Below are 25804 nucleotides of genomic sequence, written 5' to 3'. Positions count from 1 at the left end.
AAAAAAAAACAGAATAAAGTACTCCATAGACTAGAACCTACTACGTACCGCTTGTGCAGGAGACAGAGCCAAATTCTCTGTCTTTATATTCATTTTTATAAATTATATTCTGTCTAATAAAACCATATTCCAATTCATAGGGAAAGCAAGGGTTTGCCTTTAAACGCTCATGAATCGCCAAAAGAGGGACAAATTAGAATCAGCTGCACATGCACAGAGGGGAGAAATGTCTTTCACTGGATCACATAAAAGCGTCCTTTCTTTCCATTGGTTGCAATAAAAGAAAAAACAAATCAAATAGTTGGATACTAAAACCATGGACAGAGTCATGCACTAAAAGGTTGGAGCTTAGATTGCTTGATATTATTCTCTTCGAGAGAAAAAGCAAGATATGTATGCTCCTTGGTCTATCTTACGACCACACACCTTCTTTCCAGTGATGGAATCCAATCTTTGCAACTAGTTATATGGAGACGGTGACTGAATGTTCTGAACCAAATAATTGCACTTGCAGCTCCTTCTACGAGCAATAATTTGCTTACATGTTCTTCACAAAGCTAACTTAATTAAATTAGAGTAATTTTTATCATCGTTGAGAAAGTACCGGAAGATACAATATTTTCTAATATAAAATCTGATATCTCTGATTACTTTGTAACTTGAGGTGCCAAAATTTGAGTGTAAATAGAGGTACATGGTAAAATGCTTATTAAATTATGCATATTTTTAGTTGCAGCAGCGTTCTAGGTCGATAACTGTCACAACCTCCCCTCTCTTTTTTTTTTAGAGGTTTGTTCTGGTCTAACAAAAAGTATATATCTCGAAGTACCGGTACTTCACAGTACTAAATCATTTCCCACCATTGGATCTAGCTAAACAGGATGACCATTATTAGATCCAACGATCAGACATGGTTTGGTACTGTGAGATACCAGTACTTCGAGATACTTTTTGTTAGATTGGACTAAATCTTTTTTTAACATGTGTAAAATTCAAAATCTTCAGTTATTTTGTATCTTGAGGTACTAATTTTGTGTAAATAGAGTTACTTTCTCAAGTATGGTAAGTTGCTCATTCATGGCCACAAAACCGGTTTTTTTTGTGTGTGTAACACGGCATAACACACAAACGATCGTATACACGTGTGCACATAAAACGTGAAGATTGGCAGTAACCGAAAATCAATTGTTTTTTTCACCCTTGATGTATGGATGAATCATGGGTGATCGAGTATACTGATTGTCTGCATTTTCATTCCTCGAGAGGACATGATATCCTAGCTCATGTGTTTCTTTTTATGAAATACAATATAGATTCACGATAAGAATGAACTAACTAGTGCTATACCCGTTCCGAACTGCAAACATTCATATAATTCAAATCATATTTTACGATATATAAAAAAATTTCTGATACTATTTAGAGAACTATTTTTCATCAATTATTCACTGCTCAGATTTCTTTATATCTTACCTCCACCTATATATTATTTTAGCTCTATTCACATAATTACCAAATAACACCAAATTATTTATTCCTTGACGGCCTCGATCTCCGTAAAACAGCCTATTTTTACGCGTTCTAACTAACTAAGTGGATGCCAGATATAGCTAGCTTGGATTGGATCTCTTTGAATAGGACGAGATGGAGATGGAACATATGCCCCGATAGGCGATAATAAGCTGAACCGCGACGTGACGGGATCGGAGCAAAGAGATAGAAAGCTAGGTAGGTATTCCGTAAGAGATCGATCCCCCACCTCCCGGGGACAGAAATGTTTGTTCCTCCTACATGCCAAGCCATGCCATGCCAGCAGCTCACCTCATTCGATCCTAGCTCTTGTCTTTCTCTCCTCCGGCCCGGCCCCCCTCGCCGGAAAAGCGACCGCGGCTGCTGCTGCCTATAAGTAGCGCCCCTTCTCACACCTCTCCTCCTCATCAGCTCAGCTCACCTCAGACAACTTAGCTCAGCTCAGGCAACTTAGCTCTAGCTACCAGCTCGATCAATCTCAAGTGCTTGCAAGCTAGGTAGCTGAGAAGAGATCGAGGCGGCGATAATGGCGCAGCAGGCTCGGGCGCAGTGGACGCCGAAGCAGAACAAGCTGTTCGAGCAGGCGCTGGCGGTGTACGACAAGGAGACGCCCGACAGGTGGCACAACATCGCCCGCGCCGTCGGCGGCGGCAAGTCGGCGGAGGAGGTGAAGCGCTACTACGAGCTGCTGGTGGAGGACATCAACCACATCGAGTCCGGCAAGGTGCCTTTCCCGGCGTACAGGTGCCCCACCGGCGCCGCCGCCGCTCATGCCTCCCTCGGCTGCCAGACCGAAAGGTATATAGCTAGGCACCATATCCAACTCTCACATACTACTCCAGTTTATATCAGAGACAAGCTAGCATGAGGTCAATCATGGCGGGCGATCGAATCAATTCTGATCTAAATGCATCATGCACGCTGCAGGTTGAAGCATTTGAAGATCTAGGCCGGTGGCGATGCTGTTCGAAGAATTTGCAGCTAGCTAGCTAGCTAGTAGCATCCATGGCGATATATGCAAGACGATGTACTATTGATGTGTGTGGTGGTGTACGTGGTTCATGGAAGCCCTGCAGAAGAATCGGAAGCATGCATGTTAATAACTAGCTAGGAGAATTAGTAGCAGTTCATCACGCGATCGATCCATCTCCTCCATGTCACCATGTGCATGTCTAGCTCCATATTACTCTTCCTACCTTAGTTCTACGTGTATAGCAGGAGTACATCTATCTGAACCTGTATAATTAAGCTAGCCTGTAACATATATATTGATCGAAACAATGAACTGGATATATCAATCAATTAGTTCACGTGAAGAATTTCAATCGATTTATTTTCTCTATTATATTCACCTATTAAATACGCACTACATATATGCTTATACGAAATAAAAATTAAATTCCCCGCAAAAATAGAAAATAGAAAATCAAATACTACTAACCAAGCATTCAAATGCAGCCGCCCAGTGACCTGAAAGTGAACGGGCCGCACTAATGGAGCCCAATAGCCCATACATCTGTGGATTTTAGAAGCACAGGGCCATAGCCCACGGCCCACGGCCCAGCACAAATTGTCGTGGACATAAAGGCGGTCGTGCGCGGCAAAAAATTCCCCATCTCCCTCCACTGCCTCCCGCATCCTCCCTCTCTCTCTCTCGCCGGCTCCGCCGCTCCGACTCGGTCGGCGGCGAACCACCGCCGCCGAACCCTCGCGCTCCCCCCCCTCGGAGATACCGTCCTTGGATTCTTCTTCATCCGCCCCATGACCAACCTAATGGTGAGCTTTCCCCTCCGCCGCCGCGGGGATCAATCCAATACCTAATCACAAGCCCTCGCCGGGAGTTTTTTTTTTATGCCTGCTTGGTTTGAATCGGGCCAATCGATTGGCAGGTGGTGCTTTCCACGCTCAAATCAAGGTGAACCATAGTCACCTCGACCTCGTCGCTGTGGATAGCTCTTCTCTCAGCGAGGGATTTGATTTTTTTTTTTTTTACACTCTGATGAGTTCCGCATCCGTTAAGTATCGATCTCTCTGTGAGGAAACCGCCTATTTTTTTTGTTCGGGTGCACTTAGATCATCGCGTCGATATGCAAAGTTTAGTTTGATCCGTAGGGTGGATGCTTAACACTGGTCGTTTGATGGTAGCGAGTACGTGTTGGATGATCTGATCTCACATTATCACCCCAGAAATCCGCCTAATTTTCCTCATATTTAGTTAGCGAAATTGGGGTATATTTGCCTGTAGATACACCTTTTCAGTTTACATACTGGTCGAATTAGTTCATTTATGTGTCGATGAACTGGTGTGTGTTGTATCTGAATGAAACCTGAGTTAGGATTTGCTAGTTTGCTGTAGGTACTACATAAGGTCGGGAATCTCACATGATCACTCCAGAATTCTGCCTCAATTCATTCATGTTTAGTTAATGAAATCAGAGGTAGATTTTCATGTAGATATATCCTTTTAGGTTACATACTGATCGAATTAGTTCATTTATGTATCAATGAACTGGTGTATTTTGCATCTGAATGAAACTTGAATTGGAAACTAGTTTGGTGTAGGTATTGTGTTCAGCCTGGATTAATGCACGAATAGCAGCACAGCTCTTGTTGAAGAAGCTGGTATAAGTACAGTAGATATGAGGTGGGTGATAGCTAGGCATTGCACCATGGAGGACTGCTGTTTAGATATCTTAGGTTAGGGCCAATTTAGATAGAAGAAAAACTCAGTGCTAACTACTTCCTCTCTCGAAAAAAAATCGCAATCCCTAGCTTCTCAGGGTGGAGTTAAGAATAGAGATAAAAGACCAAAATGCCCTTTATAAATCAGGGAATAGTATTGGTGGGTGCCTGGGTGGGTAGGTAAGGGATACTGAGGGAACAAAATTTCTCGATTTGTGTATCGGAGGTAGGCATAAATATTGAAGTTGCTTATTTGGGACAAATTTCAAACTCTAGAAATTGATTTATTTTGGGACAAATTTCAAATTATAGAAGTTGATTTATTTTGGGACAAATTTCAAACTGTAGTAGGTGAAATCCGTACAACGTTATCTTATGTGATGATATTGCATATAAAGGTCATGCTCATGGAAATTAATATGACATTACATCCTTTGAGATATGGCATGGCACCCTATGAGATGGCACAACAGGTAATGCTCAAACATAATTCGACTTGGTGCAGGAGGCTTTTACATCAGAAATTAGAACCAAGCAGCATCAATACTTTCAGCAATGCTCATATCTTGTCTGATATTGAAATCACCTAAAATTGTTTGATCATCTAGGGAAGCACCTAAAGACTTATACTACCTCCGTTTCATATTGTAAGACTTTCTAGTTTTGCCTAAATTCATCAATTGATGAATGTATATAATTTATATATATGTCTAGATCCATTAGCATCCATATAAATCTAGGTAAGACTAGAAAGTCTTACATTGTGAAACGGAGGGAGTAGAAGAAAACAAAACTTTGCCAGACAATCTTGTCTGCCCCTTTGCAGAAGACTGAACTTGTGTTAATGTTGTGATTGATTGTTCTCCCATGAACACATTCTCAAGTTCTTAAGCACAAACACAGCGAATACTCACATAACATTCTTCATCTTATTTTTGCATTGCATAATTCCGTATGATTTATCCATTTTGTCTGAAGCAACTCTTCATGGCAATACTGTCACTAAATCCCATGTTTTTCTGTTAGATATGCATGCAAGACAGGTAGACGGCATCTTTGTAATCACACTCATCCTTAAATGAAACTTTGCTGCCGTCAGTTATGTATGTTGTGTTCCTAATAAGGAGCTATATCTTCTTGATGACCTTTTTCTTTCTAATTAAGTGAAGCTTACTTATGTACTGATTGGCCATATGAATATATTTGAAAGCTATCATGTTAAAAGGGGATACTATCATTTGAATACCCGTTCTCTTCAAGTTGCTAAGCTTATCTAGTTATCTGTACATAACTATTTGCATTCCAATTTATGCAAGGGAAAAGCTTCATGTAGGCTGCTATTCTGAGTGCTATTTTTCTCATGACTTTGAGTTTATGGTATGAGTATTATGCTGACTAAAGTGCATGTAAGAATTTCTTGTTGGCAATAGTCAATTATCAATATAGAACTAATACAATTTGTCATATCATCTCTTGCGCTTGTGACCTACTTATGTTAATTCTTCGTTTACATAAGATCAATCTTTACATCTTTTTTCTCATTTAAAGTATGGACTGAATCTCCCTTATACCCTAAAAATGTGGGTGCAGTATCTTTGAGCAGAATGCTGAGGAGATTAGTCCTACCAACCACAAAATTTTGAAGATGAGGACCTTTTCCCCCATATTATGCAGGTACCTGCTGTCATACGATTTTATACAATGCCCTCGGTTGCTTTAACATTTCATTGATTTAGAAGAGAAAATTGCAGATAAAGATATGTCAAACTTGAGATATTCCAAATTGCAATGCTTTTCACGGTCATTTCTCCGTGCGACTGCACCTTTTCCAGTTATTGCCGTTTCTTTATCTGATGGCTGTTTTCTTTTGTCACGTCCCTGTCAAGCGCCCTTTATTTTTCCCTTTTTCGCATCTTTTTTGGTACTGGATTTAGAACCTAAGGTCGGCATGAATTTCCAGGTGCATAACTTATGCTGATTTAGCGGGGTACACAATTAAGCATTAACAAAATCTAAGCTACTATCAAATGACGCCATAATCGTTGCGTTCTGGACTATCTTCACCTAAGCGTTGTCATGGTGCAACTTTTATAGCAGTTCTACTAAACTTAGCCAAACCTAATATTACTCTGTACAACGTGGCCGTTGCATGAAACTATGAAGCCATGGACCTACTGCAGTGTAAACCACTGTTTCCTGCTTCCAGGACTTGACCCATCGAAAGAAAGCACAAATTTGATCATCTCCCCCCACCTGCCGGGCACGTTCCATTCTGACATTGGTCTCACACAAAAAAAACTCCTGTGCGATGCGAGAAAACTTTGATCATGCATCCTGACTTAAGATACTGACAACTGACAAATAGCAGCAAAATCGGACCCTAAACACCATGTTACTGTACGTGACGTGGGACTTAGCAGGTGGGAGGAATTAACAAAGCAGCTGTTTTCGGCTAGGGCTCAACCACATGGTCTGCCACTGTAGTACGATAGCGCCCTCATGTCGGGCACGCCCCTAATGCGGGAGCTTAGTAAGCAAATGGTCCACGGTGACCCACGATTGGCTGGAAGTTTAATTAAGAACTGCAATCAAGATCATTAGTACCTCAAGGTAGTACTGATCACTTTGCATTAGCATTAGTCTATTGTTGATAATTGCTTAAGCTTCGCTCTGTTGAGTGGTTAGTTGCTTGCGTAACTGACTCTGCATGATTCGGGTCCACTCTGCTTCTATAAATAGCTAAGATCCAATTAAGCTCGAACCTTTTCAGACATGAAGATTTAAGATTTACTACTAACTAGATATGCTTGTGTAGACGGGATTAGTTTAAACCTGGGGAGGATTGAATTGGTAGTCGCTATAAATTTTTGAAGATTAAAAGTTTGGGCACTATTGGATTTGATCAGCCTCCACGTTGCTTAGGGACTTGGAGCCACATGATTGGTGGTTAGCGTTTTATGAGTCATGCTTGACGCCAACTAACACGACGTAAGCAGATACCTGATTGCCGATCTTTGGTATTTGCATTTTTAATTACCATCTTGGAATATTATCTTCAAATATATCTAAGCATTTCAATCTAATAGTGCAACTCTCTTTATCTGTTTCACACTTTTATTCTCGTTATTGCTTTTCTCCAGAAAAGGAGAAACATAAGGCTCTACTGATCTACTCTACACTATATTGTTTCTTTCTTGAAATTGCAATATCGTTGAATTGGTGGAGGACTAAGTTGAACTAATTCACGATTCACTCGTCAGAGCTAAATGCTCGTTTTTCTTAGTACTAAGAGCAACTGAGCAAGTACCGCCTTTTGTTGTTCGTGGGCGGCATTTGCTTTGAATCAATCGTCTGTGCTTTAACAAAATTTACTTGCATGTTTCACATTCGGTGATACTTTTGGGTGATTAGAGTAATTAGGATTGCTTTACATTCGTCGCACTTTTAGGTCTTCCTCTCAGACAACAGGTTTGTCTTGAGCTGATGGAAGGGAACCTCACAGAGAAGGCAGGGAACAACCCTCCAGAAAATCACAGGTCACCACGGCAGTAGTGTTGATTCTCCAATAGTGTTTCTCGAGTCATAATAACGCCTGTCAGAAATGCATATGAAAAGACAAAACAATCAGAACTGATAAGACTGATCAATCAGTGGCAACATGATGGGCTAAAGTTCAACATTTGCTGCAGCGCACCGCAATCACTCCATGCTTGCCATGCACCTAAGAGCAAGTTTTAATAGTATAGCCAATTACTAGCTTCAATTCATCTATAGTCAATCAAATAGCTAATTTATATAATAGCTAGCTAAAAAACATTAATACATGGTTCCACATGTCATATACATATTTTGTATTGGAGTCCGTGTACAGCTGGCTATAAATTAGTAGCCCACCTCTCTTATCTCTTCCATCTTATCTCTTTAAAATATATTTACAGCTGGCTAAGCCAGCTGTTGTACCTGCTCTAAAATAAGCTAGCGCTACTATAATACTCAAAATATCTCAGCACGAGCAATGTATTCCTTCCTCTCCGGTTCGATTTGTTGCCATCAAACCTTGGTTGTGTTTAGCTGTTTATGTTTTCGTTGTAAATACGAGCCATCAAACTTTTTTGCTCTGCCTCCTTTTTTTTCCCTCGTACAAAATTGAATGTAGATTTTTAGGCGTGAGCTTTCAAATTCCTTCTGTTTTTTTTTTTGGTCACAGTTGTTATCAGCGTACCACTGTTTCTTCTGTCACAACAACATTTGTACATTGACTACCTGATTTTTGGCGGAACAAATCGACTTCAACAAGTTGGCTCTTAACGTGGCCAATGTGACAAACCCATCCAGATCAAAGGAAGCAATGACACCACGGCTCCACGCATAATGGCAATATGAAAACAATCAAGGTCAGTTCCTCTCTTACGTGCACATTGGTCGCTATATGTTTCAATCCTGCTTTTGTAGAGAGATAACATGTAATATTGGAATTCTGGATAGCAGATGATTTAGTTTCATCAATTAATATGTCCTAGCCCATGTTTTAAGTTTTAAATTCCTAACTGGATTACCTAATTGTCGCGCTGTAAGTTACTAGTATGAGATTGCAACTAGATCGCCTATTTGCACTTGGACTATTTATAAGTTCGTTCCTATATTTAGTAGGACGACATTTCAGCGAACTTTGCTTACTGCCTATTTTGTTGCTGTAAGAGTTAACTCTACTGCTCATAGCAATGTGCCAATGTACTACTCTCTTTAGTTAACGTAGCTGCAGGTTGGTGGACGGCAGTTGATATTAATCAGTAATAGTTGTGCACGGTAATAATCAATAGAAATTGTAGATAAGGCTAGCAAGGGCATGCATTGTGATCTCTTGCTTAGTAAATACTGCTGTATGGTCGCATCATGCGATTGATTGGAACAGTATATTTAGAAATAAAAAATAATTTTATAAATAAAACTTTTATATACATATTTTTAGCGATCTAAAAACTAAGACTAAAAATAAACTATAATAAAAAATCATAAAATCAACTCTAAATTTAATGTTAAAAATTTAAATTTTTTGCTTATAAGCAAAAGTAAAAGAAAAAAGTGGTGTGCCAGTACGGCAAAATTATGCGTATTTAGAAACTGATAAACCTCCAAAACAAGGGCACCAAAAGAAACCACAAAATCTTCTCATTATCTCCTATTTCTTGTTATGCAATTTTCTTGGAGGGCATTCATTACATCCTTATCTGCCTCTTCTCACTTGCACCATGGACCTCACAATTTCATGGAACCAAAACTCCTGTGATATCTCTACCTCTGGAAGGTAGAAGGAAAGGTCATGTGGCCAACCATTTCCACCCTGCTAATTTCAAACTCCAGCTCTCCATTAAAGGATTCAGGTTTGAAAAAGGACTCTTTAACTTAATAGCAGTAATGTGTTGCATCTAGAGCAAAGTACAACTCAAGCTTAGCAACAGCAACAACCAAGTACACCTTCAATTAAATGGCTAATAAATAATCAAGAATGAGCACTTGAATGTTTGGGAACAGTACAATACAAGCTGAAAATTCTTTTGTGGTAGATCACAAGAAGCCACATCCGAGTGCAATTCATTTCTGCTGCTTCCATCCCAAAACGTTTAAGTATTTCTTGCTTCCATCCCAAAACGTTAAGTATTTCTAGGTTGGTTTACAAGGATTAAGGTCAATAAGAAAAGACGATAATGTCACTTAATAAATAAAGAATAAAGAATGGATGTGGTAGGAGGGAATGTGAGGTAAAATAAAATAGAAAAAAATAAACAGAAAGTGATCGATGAGATAAGTATACTATAAATAATGTTGAATCGTAATCATAGAAATGCTTACATTTTAGAAACAAATGAAGTATATTTCAGTCAATGACTTGATCCATGCTCTCGGTGTTACCTCATGTCCTCACTAGAGTATTTTAGCCACTTATATTGGTTGCTGTTCTCTTAATTAATCAGAAAGTAAGTTCCAGAACTTCATACTATCATTTTGATTATTAGTTTGATGTTGTTTTAAGCTTCAACTTTGAAAATGTCGCATTGAGTTTTGAAAGGGAGAGGCAAATGTATACAGCACATTACTTGAGCAACGAGGAAGCAGTTGCGGACAGAAATAACAGTGGCTAACCTAAACCTTATTGCTATCTCTCTGTGCAGAGAGCTCACGAGGTGAAATAATGAGAAGCAATGCAAGCATCACATCGAAGAGGTGATGAAGAACTTACCTCATCATCCAGGTAAACCCTCAACCTTTTCTTTTTGCGATCAAAGTAAACCCTTAACTAGGATGCAAAAGGAATCAAAATGAACCAGGCTAGAATCATGAACCAAAGTAAGCAGGAGGACTGAAAGAATGAAGGTTAAGGCCAAACGAGAGAGAGAGAGAGAGGATAGAGATCGCAGAGAGTAGTCCTCACTTCCGGATGTTTAATTAACCCCCTCCTGTCTTGGGCTTATAAAAATAATGAGGTGGGGATTAACCAAACCAAATGCTTGTCTCCTCCCATGGCTACTGCGGTTGCTGCTGCTGCTGCTGCTGTTGGGACTGTTGCTCCAGCGGCTGCCTCCTACTGCCGCTGCCGCTGCTGCTCTTGTTGTTGTGCATCCACACCTTGAACACCTGCCGCCGCACGCCGACCTGCGCGCAGAACTGCTCGACCAGCGCCTCGTCCTGCTTCTGCATCCGCCACCCCACCCGCTCCGCGAACGCCAGCATCTGCTCCTTCTGCTCCGGCGTGAACTTGGTCCGGAACCGCTTCCGCTGCCCCTGCGCCGCCGCCGCCGCCGCCGCCGCAGAGGGAGGCCCCCGCTCCTCGCTGGACGACTCCGTCGTCGTGCCGCCGCTGCCGCTGGGGGTGTGGTGGTACGGGAACGGCGGGTGCGGGTGGCCGTGGCCCGCGTAGGGGTGCGGCGGCGGCGGCGGCGGCATGAGCAGCGGGACGCGCGGCGTCGGGGACGGGACGAGCACGCGCAGCTGCTGGCCGTCGTCCTTGCGGTGGAAGCTGCGGTGGCAGCCGCAGGCGGCGCACTTGAGGGCATCGGCGGCGTCCCCGGCGCCCGGCATGAACTCCCCGCAGCCGTCCACGACGTGGCCGCCCATCGCCGCGGCGTGGTTCCGCAGGCACTCGTGGTACCTCACCTCCGCGGCCGCGGGGGAGGGTGGCGCCCTGCCGTACGCGACGCCCATCTCGTCGACGGGTTCCTCATGGCCCCTGAATTCCATCAGGACATGCCTGTCCGGGGCCGAGGCCGAGAGAGCCGAAAGCGACCTCGCAAAGTTGCTCGGCTGACCAACCAGCGTCTCGCTCTCGCTCGCTGTAGGCTGTAGCCGCACGCAGCAGCAGCTGCCGTTAAGCTCCTTTGGGTTTGGGTGGGGGGAAGAGGAGGGAAGGGAGGGAGAGGGTGAAGTGATGGTGGTGGGGGATGGCTTGGAAACCTGGGAGGGCGAGTGATGAGCAGCGAGTCGGCGAGTGGGCTTTGGGGGAACACTGTTTCCGGTCGGGTTCGGCTCGGAAATGGCATCGCTTGCTTGCTGGATCCGGATCCCCTCTGACCTCACACACGGCTAGTCTCTTGCTCGGACACGGACCTGACCTCTGCGGCGGAGCGGCCGACAGCGGCCACGCCCTGCAGCCGGGCCCCGCCGCCCACCGCCGAGATTATCTCTAGCTGTAGGTGCTGCTCCTGCTGCCTCTTTCGTGTTAGCACCGCCTTGGACGTAATTGCCCAGTTGACCGACTGTCTCTTTATAAACTTTCAGGCTCGTCCATGTTCAATGGACTGGTCATCGGTGATTGAATAATTAACTTTTTGTCACTTTTAGAAGAAAAGTACTAGAGTACGGTATATCGTACGAATGGTATAATTAACGTAACATATATCTAGTGAATATCCTGTGGTTGAAATAGATAAGCCGCACATCACCGCACTGACATGCCATGCGTGCCTCCTCCACGACTCCACGTCGCATGTGCCGACGCGCGCCGCACAAGCCTTCTCCGTGTCGCGACGCCGCACAAGCCTTCTCCGTGTCGCGGCGCCGCACTTCCTCACTTCACTGCTCCGCATCCGCGCCGCCTCCCACACGTCCCTGCATGCCGTCGCCCACGTCCACCATCGCTGCCTTCGCCATCGGCCGCGTCCGCGCCGCCTCCACCATCGCTGGATGTCGCCGCCTCCACTATCGTCTGCACGCCTCCGCCGACGTCGCGCTGTGTGCCGCCACGCCGCGCACTTGCCGCAGCGTGTCGCACGCCTCCACCATCTTCGCGCTTAGATGCACCTTACGTACCAGTGCGTAGTTGGTACCAGATGATACCACTGGTACGATACCAGTTGGTATTATCTGGTATCATAGCGTTGTGCGACAAGGAAAGCTCGAAAAGATACATGTATCACATGGTACTAGGTGGTATCAATCGGTACCATATGATTCTAAGTGGTATCATATGATGTCAGTATGTATCAGTATGTCAATAGGTATCAATAAGTATCGATATGTATCGTTTGATTTTCATATGAAAACCTGGATGATACTGATTAGTATCAACGTAACTCATATGATACCAAAAGATGCTAGAAGTTATCAACAGGTATCAACCCACTAGGTTCTAAGTGGTATCGTATGGTATCAGAAGGTATCAACATGTATCACTAGATAGTATCAATATGTATCATATGTTAATAAGTGGTATCACATGATACCATTTAGTATCAACAGGTATCATATCGTGATATCGAGCTCCTCGTCGTTACGGATCGCCAGCAGCATGTGCTGCGTTCCCAGTGAGCTCGAGCACTTGGAGGAAGGAATAGAAGAGAATGGGCAGGCAATCCGAATCAACTCGGGGTACTCAGCGGTGGGGGCATGAGTGTGCATGCGACAAGTGCGTGGGCCAAACCTCGGCGGCGAGGTACTCGAGGACGGTGGCGAGGTAGACAGCATGGAGACGCGCGGCAAGGCAGACAGCATGGAGGCGCGTGGCGTGGACGAGGCATGCTGTGCGGAGGAGCAAATTAATCATTAGCTATCCCGTTCGTATGTGATACCATAGGCTAGTTTTTCTGCTCTTAGAAAGGGTGCTAACATAATTGTCATTGGGCCAACATGTCATAGACATATGAGAACCAACATGTCATAGACAGCAGGTGGCAAATATGCTAGGTGCCATTTTCAAGAGTGGCAAAAAGTTAAATGCCCCTAAATTTTTTTATAAAAAAATCAAACAACATATTTATAAATGAAAATAATTTATGAATAAAATTTTTATATGTGTTTTTTATAGATCTAAAATTAAGGCCGAAAAATAAACTATGATCAAAATTACCAAAACCTACTCCAATTTTAAGTTTGAAAATTCAAATTATAGCTCATAAGCATAAGTAAGAAAGTAAGAATTAAAAAAAAAGGGGCCGTAAGTTTAGCCATTATTAGGGTTTTTAAGCATGTAAGTAATATTACTTGGCTTTTGGGTGGATATCAACATAAATAACAGTCGTTTACTATCATTAGGGTTAGGGCCTTATGAACAACGGTTGCTTTTCTAAGAAATAATGCAATATTTCCTCCAAATTCTCATGAAGTTCGCTTCTCCTTAGCATTCCATCAGTTTTTTGTGCATGCTAATGTCCACCAAACTTCCGGGGCTCTTCACAGCTTAGCAAGAGCCAAGAGGTAAGATCAGCATCATTGTCTTATTAAATTAGTTGAGACATTGACATAGCAAACTAGCGCTTTCATTTGAGACGGAGACCTGTAAACGAAGATAACAGTGGTTAAATGTAGGAGCGTGAAAATAGTGGAATCAATAGTCTCACGCGGTAGCCTTGACGACCTTCAAAGCAGCCACTATCGAAGTAACTGCGGGTACACTCCTTGCCATGCTCATACGGACCAAAATTAATGGTTCAAAGGACCCATCAATGTAATTTGGGCCGTGCAAACTTATAATTTTTATAAAGGCCTTTAGTGGGAGGATATTGTTCAAGCTTAATTTTGTTTTTAGCTTGACTATGTTAGGTTTAGTAGACCTTTAGTATCTCAAGTGATGTTTGTCAGTTTGCATCCCATGTTACCATATTTTCGTTTCCGTTTATACTTATATATCAAAATATAAATTTTTAACATTAAGTTTTAAGTTTAGAGTAGATTTTAGGTTTATTTTTATTATAGTTTATTTTTCAGCCTTGATTATTAGATCAATAATAACACGTATATAAAAGTTCTATCCATCATTTATTTTTTATTTGCAATTAACATTGACTTTTAGCCTTGACTTTTTCTCTAAATAAACCAAACAATCCTCCTTGGGAACGTAAACTCCTCTTAGGCTATTCTCAATGTAAGTTTCATGGACACGATTATCTAGAGTCATATGCCATCTAAAAAGTTTAAAACTAGAATAAAACACCTATCTCTCAATGCATGGTTTCATCTATTGTTATTTCCTAGCATATATGTAAGCCACAAGCTGTCTAGGTAACAATGCATAGAAGGTTTTTAATCTCCATGAAACTTATTTTATCTCTCTCTTCATTAATACTTTGCCACATAATCAAAAATGTCTACATGACACTCTATTTATTGTCTATAAAACTCCTATTGAGATTGATCTAAAAATAAAGCGCTAGAATGTGGAATTCTTCTAAAAGTAGTCGAGGTAGAGCTACTACTCAACTCTAGATATAAATTATTTGGATCAAGATAAAATATGAAGCATCGAAGTCCCACGATATCTCGTAATATGAAATGATATACTTTGGATTTTGATATTTTGTCTATCGTTAAATATTTTCATTTGGTATTACCAAACCACTTTTAGAGGCCAACAGTGATTATACTCAGTGTTTGGCAATCTCAGGGGTCATCTTTTGTTTTTTTAAAAAATAAACACAAATGGTATATTTGCAAAAAAAAATATTTATGACTAAAACTTTTATATATATGATCATAGTGATCTAGAAGCCAAAGCAGACAAATCAACTCCAAAATTCAGCTTATAAGCATATATAAGAAAGATAAGAAGTAAAAATGGGGGTGCTCGAGTTCCCACTCCACCATGTTGGAGTATACATGCTACACATGCAGTATTTATAGCTAGCTGTCATGTGTTTAGAAAAGAAACCCTTTTTTCTGGTGAGGACGAATTTTATGATTTTTGAGAAAGAACCGAGAGTTACCAAAATTAAAAATTTTGATACCTCCAATTACATAATGCCTAAAGGTCCTAAGCTTTACATCAATCTTTCTATATGTTCTTAACGAAGTAAAATTATTCTTTGGTGAAACAACAAGGGCAAGCTTACCAGTTTCACCATCTGGAGGCCAGGTGATAATGCATGAAACGTCTGATTACATTACATCACGACGACTCAAGCTTACCAGCTTTTAATTTCTAGCTCTCTTTGATCCACCTCTTCTTTGATTCGAAGAAAAATGTCTTGCCGTGAGATCTTTATTTTGGAAAGTCTGTCTGCTGTGGTCTTTTCAGATACCATAGATTTCATTGAGTCGCATTTTATTTTGGCTAGTTAAAGTGCCTGGTTAGCCCCAGAAAATAATTGTAGGAAAAAAAAAGAAAAAAGAGGCTAGTGGGCTGTTGGCTCTTGGGCCTGGCCTATGATAGCGCATCAGGCCTTGGGCCATTCAATAGCTAGCAGCAGTAGAGCAGCCCAAGCAGGCAGCAGCAGCAGCGCAGGGACACTAGCAATTTAGTGTGAGCTACCTGGAAGCAGACCAAGGGAGCGTTCTCAGCGTTGTCCTTAGTCTACTTGATATGTTTTCTAATGCTATGTTTGCATCTAAATGATTTAGGTGGTTATCGTTTGGCTTTTTAAAGAAAAAAAATAGAACAACTTATTTTGAAAACGAGAAATAATTTGTAGATACAACTTTTATATATGTGTTTATAGCATCTAAAAGCAAATGTTGAAAAATAAACTACGATGTAAAAACACTAAAATCAACTTCAAATTTAAGACTAAAAATTCAAATTCTAGTTTATAAACATAAGCAAAAGAGAAGATGAAGCTGTTAGGTTTTGTTTGGAATCACATGGTCCTAACTTCTATTTGTTTTTCGTGCATATACTTCTTAAACGGACTAAATAGTGTGTTTTGTGAAAAAATATACAAAACAATTGTTTTAAAATCATATTAATCCATTTTCAAGTATTCTATAGTTAATACTTAATTAATGCACGCTAATCCATCGTCTCCGTTTTATGTGCCAGGGGATATACCAAACACAACCTTAAAGCCTGTTTGAAGGAGTTTAAAATTTTAAGAACCAACTAGTGGGTAGCTAGTATCCTAGAATTTAAAAAGTTGTGTTTTGTAGCTTCTAGTTTCTCGTTTATTCTCTGGATTCTACACCAACTGATTTTCAAAAATTAAGCATTGTTTCAAAAAATTTGTCTTTGGAAGATTTTATGAGAAACTGTAGCCGCTAAAAACAACCTCAAACAGAGCCGTAAGGCTGTCCACAGTGTGCTAGTGCAGCCAAGGTTTTTGTAGGACCCACTGCAGCTAACGAGCATCGGTCTCTCATGGTTGCAGTGTACAGATAAAATAAGCATCAAAGCTATCTATTCATATGGGACCTATGTATAAATAAAATATAGTTATCGTTTGTCCTTGTTGGTTTGCTTTACAGGATGAAAAAATCCACTTCCTCCTTTCTACAGTGAATATATTATTGTTTAATTTTTAAGTGCCGATGCATATACATGCTCTGCTCCCATCTTTTCTAGCATCACATATCACAATGTGTAGAGCGATGCCTAAAGCTTCTCTTTCCTTTTAGGCAGCACTCCAGGCACACGCTGTGGACGGCCTAAGCATGCTACTAAGCATAACATGTTCGCTCAAAGAAACGACTGCAGACGAAGACGGCGACTTGCACTTCCATAAGCCGTAGACATGGCGGCACACTCCATCTCCTCTTCACCTCCGATCCCTGGCACCGAGCTCTCGGTAACGTCGTACCGTGCTTCGAAGAGAGTCGGAAGCTTGCCGGCGAGCAGCTTATCCCTCGCTGCACGGCGGCGCAGCTTCCCCGACGTTGTCTTCGGCACAACGCCGCTCTCCACCAGCACGATCCAGGTAACCCTCACGCCTTCCTCTTCCCACGCTGCTCGCCTTATGCTTTCACATATACCCTTGTGATCGCCGCCGCCGCCGCCCCCGCTCTCCTTCACTAGCTCCGCCACGAGGACCACCAGCGAAGTTGATGGCGCCGCCACGGCGGTGAATGCGGCAATGCAGCCGCCTCTCAGGCGACCCGGCGTGCTGCCGAACGCCGCCGTCTCAATGTAGTGCGCGTACGCGCTGCGCTGGCCGCCGTCGAGCGCGAGGACGTCGGCGCTCCGGCCAAGGACGTAGAGATACCGCTCTGCTCCCCTGACCACGCCACGGTCGCCCGTGCGCACGAAGCACGACGAGCCGGCCTTCCCCGGCAGCCTCGCGCAGAACACCTCGCGGCTCGCCGACGGGTGGCCGAGGTACCCCGACCCGTTGCTCGGCGAGCGCACCCATATCTCCCCCTCCACGCCGTCTTCCACCGGCTCACAGGTCTCCTCGTCCACCACGGCGATCTCGATCTCCGGTTCGTCGTCGGCCACGCGGGACAGCCTCGCCGACGGCAGGAGCTTCCTGTACGGCGGGAGGTCGACGCACCGGCTCCGCCACGCGGTGGACACGAACGTGCAGTTCTCGGCGAGGCCGTAGGACGGCGAGATGGACGCAGCGTGCAGCCCGTCGCGGCGGAACTCCGCGACGAACTCGTCGACGCACGACTTGTAGATCGGCTCGTTTATCAGTATGAGATTCTCCAGGCTGCCTAGCTCAAGCGGTGGCCGCCGCTCGTCCGGTGAGCGGCCGCGTCTGAGCACCAGCGGCAGCGCGAACGACGGCACGGGCGTGCAGGTCGCCTTGAACTCGGCGACGAGCTCGAGCCAGAGGCGCGGGCGGCGGACGAAGGCGTCGGGGGAGGCCAGCACGCACGTGGCGCCCGCGACGACGGTGAGGAGGAGGAACATGAGGCCGCAGTCGTGGTACTGTGGCAGCCACGACACGACGACGCTGCCGGGGTGCATGTCGTAGGCCTTCCTCGCTGCACGCACGTTGTGCGCCGCCGCGCCCGCCGTGATCACCACAGGCTTCGGCACGCCCGTCGCGCCGGAGGTGTACTGGATCAGGTACGCGTCTTCCGGCTCGCAGCCCCTCACCGGCGCTGCTCCATTGGCACCGCCATGCTCCAGCTCGTCGACGGACAGCCACCGTAGGCTCCTCAGCATGGCGGTGAGCCGATCGGGTGCTCCGGCGACGGCAGCGGACTCCATGACGGCGTCGACGTATCGAGCGTCTGCGACGGCCGCCCTCGGCCGCGTCTGCGACACTATGCGCAGAAGGTGCGCGTGCGCGGCGCCGTGCCTGGAAGGATCGGGTGGTATGACGGGCACCGCCGTGAGCCCCGCTCGCTGGCACGCGAAGAGGAGCTTGACGAGGCGGAGGCCCGGCGAGGCCAGCACGAGGACGGTGTCAGCTCGCCGGAGCGTGCCGAGGAGGCCGGACGCCATGCGTTCGACGGCGGAGTCGAGCTGGGAGTAGGTCAGCGCGGCGTACGACGACATGGCTCCGGCGGTGGCCGCGCCGTCATCCGCCCAGACGAAGGCCGGCTTGGCGCCGAACGACGGCAGCTTGGCCCACACGGGGAGGTACCGGTGCACCACCGGCTGGTCGGGGTAGCACGGGTCGTAGTTCTCGGTGACGGTGGACATGGCCGTGTACGTACGTGACTAACTTCAGCTTGGCGGGAGCCTCGTCTTGTCACTCATCAGAAACATTTGAGGCTCTGTTCTATTTATACAGCTAGAGCTGGGCAGCTGGCCAATGACTACGGCCCCGTGTGTTTATTGGAGAAGTAATTCGCCCGAAAAACGTAATAGCAAATTAATATGTAATTAATTAGTTATTAGCGATAAAAAATAAAAAAAGAATCGATATGATTTTTAAAGATAACTTTCCTACCTAATTTTTTAAAGAATACATAGTTCGGAAAACGTGTACATAAAAAATAAGAGAATATAATTTAGTATTGAGTGCCGAACATGACCTACATAGTGTTTTGCTTTGAAATACTATCCCTTTCTTATCTACTATCATTAACTTTTAAATTTACATTTGATTATTTGTCTCATTTGAAATATTTACACAACTGTTAATTATTTTTATGTAGTTTTTATTAAAAGGATTTGAAGCATGATTCAAAAATTTTCTAAAAATAATTGAATAGGAGAAATGGTCAAATATATATCCAAAACTTAATGATGTTAAATGAAAAAAAATGGAGGGAGTATTCTCTATATTACAATCTTCTCTGGACACATCAAACTATATATTGTATGCTATTGAAACCTGCCAAACTATGTATGTTGTCGACGTGGATGACAGCGAACTTATGATTGGACAAGTAAATCAACGAGTTATATGTGCAGTTTTCTGCAAATTACAACCTTCTGCAAGACTGTCAAACTATATATGTTGTCGACGAGCATGAAAGCAAAGTAGTGACTGACGCTGGTGATGAGGCAGAGAGCGCCTGTTTTTTTCTCCTTGGGAGTCACCTGGTGACGGTGGATATTTGAAGCATATGCCTTGCTAGAATGCTACTTTACGAACTTCTCAACCGCATGTCAATCTATATATGTTCATGCCAAAAAAAAAAAAGAGAAACGATTCAAAAAACTGCATATGAATTGGAGGATACGCGACATCGTGTGGCCGTATGAATCCGTTGATGCCGAGGCGATGGAAACGACTAGTATAAATGTATAATATACAAATACCGATATAATTCAGGGAAAGATCAAACAGGTAGACAAAGATGGCGCCGTAGAATTTGGTATCTTTTCGAGTATATTCGTGGTCTCGCGTTAACAGGAACAAATTTTACAGGGGAAAGAGAAGAAGTCATATGCCAATACAGTAGCAGCTTAATGTGTTTGCCGATGTTTTATCTCTTGAACAATCAACAGCGACAACAATGGCGGATAAGGATTACGGGGAAGGAGAGTATTATGGAGCAGTAGCCGGCGCCCGGCGGCAAAAGCCGGATTTCCATGGCTGAAGTGAACTATGGGGATTCTGCCCCCACCAAGCCCATAGAGTCGAGTGGATCTTACGTTTTTTTAAAAGAAAGCTAAAATCAACTCTAAAATTAAACTTTAAATTTTCGTTTATACATCTGCCTATTATAAAAATTGTTTCCATTGTCCATCAATCGTGTTGCCCGTATCCATCATCAATTTTAGTCCGTCGCTAGTAGCTCGTGTCATCCCATGTTCCATATACAAAAGTGACATTTGACATTTAGTTGATGTATCTATGATATTTAGGTATTGCATAGACACATAGAGTGATAAATATGTAAATACAATACGGTAGTGGCGATAAAAAATCGAATGCCCCATTTGTTCCGTGTGCGAGCGCTATGCGTGATTAGACTCTTAGAACAATCCCAAAAGAAATACTACTGTGTCCCAAAGAAGTAAATTTCTGGGTTTCTTGACTAAAGGATTTGGAACTTTGTAAAAATTAATTACTTACTTATTATAAAGACATCCTGAAAAGAAGACACTTTTATTCAGGGGAACAGAAATTACCATATTATTAATTGGAGAACTTTTATTTATAGGTATATAAATTACCACATTAATCAGATAACGCAAGATAAAGTTAGATATAGATTCAATGGTGGAGATCCACAGCAAGAGGTAGATGTATAAAAATCGGTTGAGTATTTTTAGAAATACAAAAGGAGTCTGATACGCAGCTGTGGATCACGTCTGCCTATATTAGTTTGTGATGAAAATAGTCATGACATAAAAGCTAGTCTTATAAGCAAAATTTGGCTCGAATTACTAATTAAATCAAAAGGTTGAGATCTTTTGGCTTATGCTTATAAGCAAAATTTAAATTTCCAATCTTAAATTTAGAGTTAATTTTGTAGATTTTCTCATCGTAGTTCATTTTCTAGCCTTGTTTTTTAGATAATTAAAAACACATATATAAAATTGTATATAAAATTTTATTCATAAATTACTTTTCATTTACAAATGTGCCACTTAGCTTTTGTTTTCCTCCAAACACCCAAAAGATGACCATAGTAAGAAAAGAGCCCCAAAAGAAATTGCCATGGTCACTTTAGACTTTATAGGTATATATGAATTACCACATTAATTAGGAAGAAACAAAACATACACGCCGTTAGATTGCGATCTAAATTTGATCTGGATATTGCATACACGCACGTCCGCTTTAGTGAGTTTAAGGATGTGATGCCAGTCTCCGGCTATCTAAGCACATGTTAGAGGGCATATTTACAGCAGTAGCGCGTGTTAGATAGCATATTCAATTATTAATCTCCACGTAAAATTGCGTGGGTAACATCCTAGTTGAATTAATTCTTCTAAAATCCTGTCAAATTCCTGCGCTTCGAACAAGAGTTACTGAAATCTAGAATGCCCTCTTAGACAAAAAGAAATCTAGAATGCAAAACGCATCTCATTTTTATTGAAAAGGACCCTTTTGAGGATATAATATGCAAACATTTTCACACCACTACACTGAATAAAAACGTAGTAGTCCAAACTTCTGTTACATTATACTGTAGACTGTTCAGAGGAGCATATAAAAGACCATTGATTACCAGGAAACATTAGACAGACTAAAAAAAGCAACAGGAAAAGAGGGGAAAATCAATCCCATGATTGTTTTTTTGTTAGCGGCACAGATATTCAATTCTTCTTGCCTCTCTTGTCGAATTTGCAGGACATCATATTCACAATCCCCTAATCAATCAAACTATTTTATACTATACATCTCCTTTTGGTTTTATATAATTACTACTACTCGAAAGAATGCTCTGTCGTTGCTTAGTGCACAAATGGTACCTTTAAGCATCTGGACAAGACAAGTTGCACTCCTACTATGCATGTCATCTTGAGTTATTGACGACATAACTTAAAGGTAAAAAGGGGGAATTGTGTTCTTAAGCAGTCAAAGTGCAATGAAAACTTGTAAAGGCAGCTTTGGACATGGGTATCCAGTTTACACAGGTTACTACACATATGTTGCTAGAGCGCGTAATCAGGGCAAAACAGAACATATCATTTTGCATTACTACACATGTTATTCAAATCCATGCATTCAGCACACGAATGTGACATTTAAACCTCCTTGGGACCGGAGGATTTTGAACTTACACTTACAAAAAATACTGTCAGATTTCTGCACTCCAACCAAGGCTTTGCTGACAACTGAGAGCGTAAAATACGGCTTCTGTTTTCAAAACAACCCTTTTCACAACACATAATGCAATATATACTTTATGACATGCCTATATGAACACCAAATGGCCTTATCAGGATCCCCCTTTCCCAACAGATGGTTTCTAGTGTCGTTAGATCAAAACAAATGTCAAACATAATGTTGTTCTTCCACCCATTCCCGAGCTTATCCACATCCTTGTTAACTGTTACTACAATGTGCATGGCATGAACCTCAAAATTTTACCATGCTCAATAAATATCATCTTTTATGTTGACCACAGCCTATGTTCGCTCACTCTAAAACGATCACAGTATTAATCTAGACCTTCACAGCACTACGCTGAATAAAAATGTGGTAGCCCACACTTTTGCCACATTATACTATAGATTGCTCAGTAGCATTCAGCAATGCACCTCAGTGTTTACCAGGAAGCATTTGACAGAAGACTAGACAAGCAGAACCCCAAACGAGGGAAAATTTAACCCTCCTAATTATTTTTTGTTTGCAACACAGAAATTCTATTCTTCTAGTTTGCATCACCAAGCTTCCTAGCTATCATATTCACCCTCCTAATCAATAATATCATTTTGTATTAGCTTTATGAGCTATAGACAGACGCTTCTTTTGGTTATATAATATTATTACCATACAAAAGACTGTTCTGTTACGGTTTGATGCATCCACGGTAGCTTTAAGCATCTGGCTAAGAGCTTAGTTGCACTCCAAACTATGCATGTCATCTTGAGTCCTTGACAAATTCCTTGACATGTGCAGTAATAATTTTTTTGAACTACCAAAGCCAATTGCACAGGCAGATTGGATATGGGTTTCCAGTTTCAATAGGTTACTATCACCCCAATCTTTTCGCTTTTGCTTATGCTTATAAGCCAAAATTTGATATTCTCTCTTCTCTTATCATTGCTACCCTTAAGACTATACCACACCACTATAGTCTGCAAATGTAGGAGATTTCACCGGGTTTAAATATTTAAGCGTTCCACTGCATCATGCATCATTACCTCAACACATCTTGCAAATACTCCAATGGGAAACATAGATGAAAACAAATATGGCACCTCCCACAAGGTAATCAACATTGTAGTTCTAGCAAATAACCTGAGGAGAAGCTGTTTTGTGTTTTTCATGCCTAAATGGATTCATTAGTTAAACTACAAGCATGGTACAACTTCAACGGGGGAGATTCTTAGTTCTTAAACACTAAGGATGGTTTTTACATGACCTAAAGAGCATCAAGCATTGATCTTGACAAGATGAACGACACGAAAGCTAATTGATTCATTAAACAGTTCTTCCAACACCACATTTTCAGTTCTACTCTCTTCCAATCTCCCCCACCAATACATAACAACAGATACACAAAGCTTCACGGAGCAAGGACCCAACTAATACCAAGGAGTAATAACAAGAAGTGCAGAATAGGTACCGCATTCAACCCATCCCTGGAAGCATCTGAAGAGGATCAATCATTTGGATGACACTCTGTTGCTGCTGCTGGAGCATGAGCTCATCATCAGTTGCAGGCAGTGCAGGTGGCCTGACAGGGATGGCCGGCGGCAGCTGCGGCGGCGGAGCCTTGGATTCAATGAGCCGCCACATGTACCATGCCCCAACGGAGCGGTACGGGCGCCATTGCTCACATAGCTTCTCCATCTGCGACGGCCGGGGCACGGCCTCGAGGCCGTAGAGATGCTGCACGCCCTTGCGCACCCCGAGGTCCGCGGCGGGGAGCACATCGGGGCGCGCAAGGGAGAATATCATGAACATGTGGACGCTCCAGGCGCCAATACCCTTGACCATGGTAAGCATGGCGGCGAGGGAGCGGTCGTCCATGTTGACGACGGCGGCGTCGGAGAGGATCCCGGAGGCATACTTGCGGGCTAGGTCGTGGAGGTAGGACGCCTTGCGCGGGGAGACCCCGATCTGGCGGAGCTCCTGCGGGGGGAGCCCGAGGACGGCCTCCGGGAGCACGTTGTGCTCGCCGCCGAGGAGGGAGAGGAAGCGGGAGTAGACGGAGGCGGCGGCCTTGAAGGCGAGCTGCTGGTAGAGGATGGATCGGACGAGGGAGTGGAAGGGGCGGTGGGGGCACTGGAAGGCCGGGGGGTCGTGGGCGTCGATGACGGTGGCGAGGGCCGGGTCGGCGACGCGCAGGTGCTGGATGGCCGCGGCGACCTCGCCGTCGGCGGAGAGGGGGCGGCCGGGGACGGAGAGCGTCAGGCGGGGCTTCTTGGACGCGCTGGAGGGGTCGGAGGAGTGCGGCTTCTTGGAGCGCGAGGAGCGGGAGGCGGGGGCGGAGGCGGCGGTGGCGGGGGCGGCGGCGGAGGGCGACGGGGAGAGGGGGTGGGGGTGGGGGGAGAGGGATTGCTCCTCCTGCTCGCCCATGGAATTGACTTGCTTGGGGTTGGGTGCTTCGGTTCGGGCTGCTTGGATCGGGGGGTGTTTGTGGTATTTCGGGGCTTCAGGAAATGAGATGACGGTCCTGTTTGAGGTTGGGGGATGGTAGCTGCACTTCTCACACAATATGCATGAGTTTGAGCTCCTCTTAAATGATATTTAATTTGTGAGAATATAAAGTCGTAGAATTTAGAAAATAAATTAGAATTTCTAAATTGGTCTTTCACTTATTCCTTATAATCTCAACTTCAAACAAAACCGGGATCCCTTTCATGGTCTTTTTCGCTTCCCAATCATAGTTATTAAAGAAAATTATTATTAACACATATTAACATTATTTTATATATATCATCTCTTAATTAATTAATTAATTATTATTATTTCATAATCTTTTTTACCACGAAGAATTAGTGATTATAGTTGATATGTTGCACGATCAATTATAATTTTAAAATATAAGGAGTCACGAATCAATTACAATTTTAAAAGATAAGAGTTAGGGTAGTGCATGATAAATTCTGCACTCACCGTAAGGTCCGTAACAGCTCTTTTTACATGAATATAGTTACAGATTTTATTCTTTGAGACCAAGTGGCTTTGGATTTGGTATGGGAGCTCATTATCAACTCTAGGCCCATAGAGCCCCATGAACCCCACTAAAATTTTCTGCATTACTCTTACAATGGGCTGAAATTTTATTTAAAGGTAAAATAATCGTATTTTCAATCCAACTATTATTTTTCTTCTGGGTAAAATGTTCATACTCCATTCCAAAAAGCATACACTAAAAATATAGAGTATCATCCATAACGAAAAGATGCTCCGTTCTCTTCTCA

At 43.2% G+C, this 25804-nt stretch overlaps 4 protein-coding genes and 1 long non-coding RNA gene across 5 annotated transcripts; 2 read left to right on the top strand and 3 right to left on the bottom strand.

Moving 5' to 3' along the window:
• The first annotated feature begins 1807 nt into the window (after positions 1-1807).
• LOC102713635 (protein RADIALIS-like 3) lies at positions 1808-2841 on the top strand. Its single transcript, XM_006654775.3, has 2 exons — positions 1808-2328; positions 2458-2841. Exons 1-2 carry the CDS (start codon positions 2057-2059, stop codon positions 2477-2479), a joined length of 294 nt encoding a protein of 97 aa, XP_006654838.1. The 5' UTR covers positions 1808-2056; the 3' UTR covers positions 2480-2841.
• A 322-nt stretch (positions 2842-3163) lies between these two features.
• LOC121054556 lies at positions 3164-13420 on the top strand. Its single transcript, XR_005811938.1, has 5 exons — positions 3164-3306; positions 5803-5886; positions 8420-8606; positions 10383-10462; positions 12946-13420. It is a non-coding gene; the product is annotated as an uncharacterized LOC121054556 (long non-coding RNA).
• On the bottom strand, positions 10456-11694 carry LOC102719679 (zinc-finger homeodomain protein 6). The gene has a single exon (XM_040524624.1). It carries the CDS (start codon positions 11446-11448, stop codon positions 10735-10737), a length of 714 nt encoding a protein of 237 aa, XP_040380558.1. The 5' UTR covers positions 11449-11694; the 3' UTR covers positions 10456-10734.
• A 3667-nt stretch (positions 13421-17087) lies between the features above and the next one.
• On the bottom strand, positions 17088-19138 carry LOC102713364 (putative fatty-acid--CoA ligase fadD25). Its single transcript, XM_006654774.3, has one exon. It carries the CDS (start codon positions 19001-19003, stop codon positions 17090-17092), a length of 1914 nt encoding a protein of 637 aa, XP_006654837.2. The 5' UTR covers positions 19004-19138; the 3' UTR covers positions 17088-17089.
• A 4431-nt stretch (positions 19139-23569) lies between these two features.
• On the bottom strand, positions 23570-25038 carry LOC102713085 (DNA-3-methyladenine glycosylase 1-like). Its single transcript, XM_006654773.3, has one exon. The coding sequence runs from the start codon at positions 24954-24956 to the stop codon at positions 24006-24008; it is 951 nt and encodes a 316-aa protein (XP_006654836.2). The 5' UTR covers positions 24957-25038; the 3' UTR covers positions 23570-24005.
• Between the last annotated feature and the right edge of the window lie 766 nt (positions 25039-25804).

Source organism: Oryza brachyantha, chromosome 5 (genome assembly GCF_000231095.2).
Source record: "Oryza brachyantha chromosome 5, ObraRS2, whole genome shotgun sequence".
Classification (NCBI taxonomy): domain Eukaryota; kingdom Viridiplantae; phylum Streptophyta; class Magnoliopsida; order Poales; family Poaceae; genus Oryza; species Oryza brachyantha.
The sequence above is the reverse complement of the archived record's forward strand: the minus strand, read 5'-3'. Positions and strand labels throughout refer to the sequence as shown.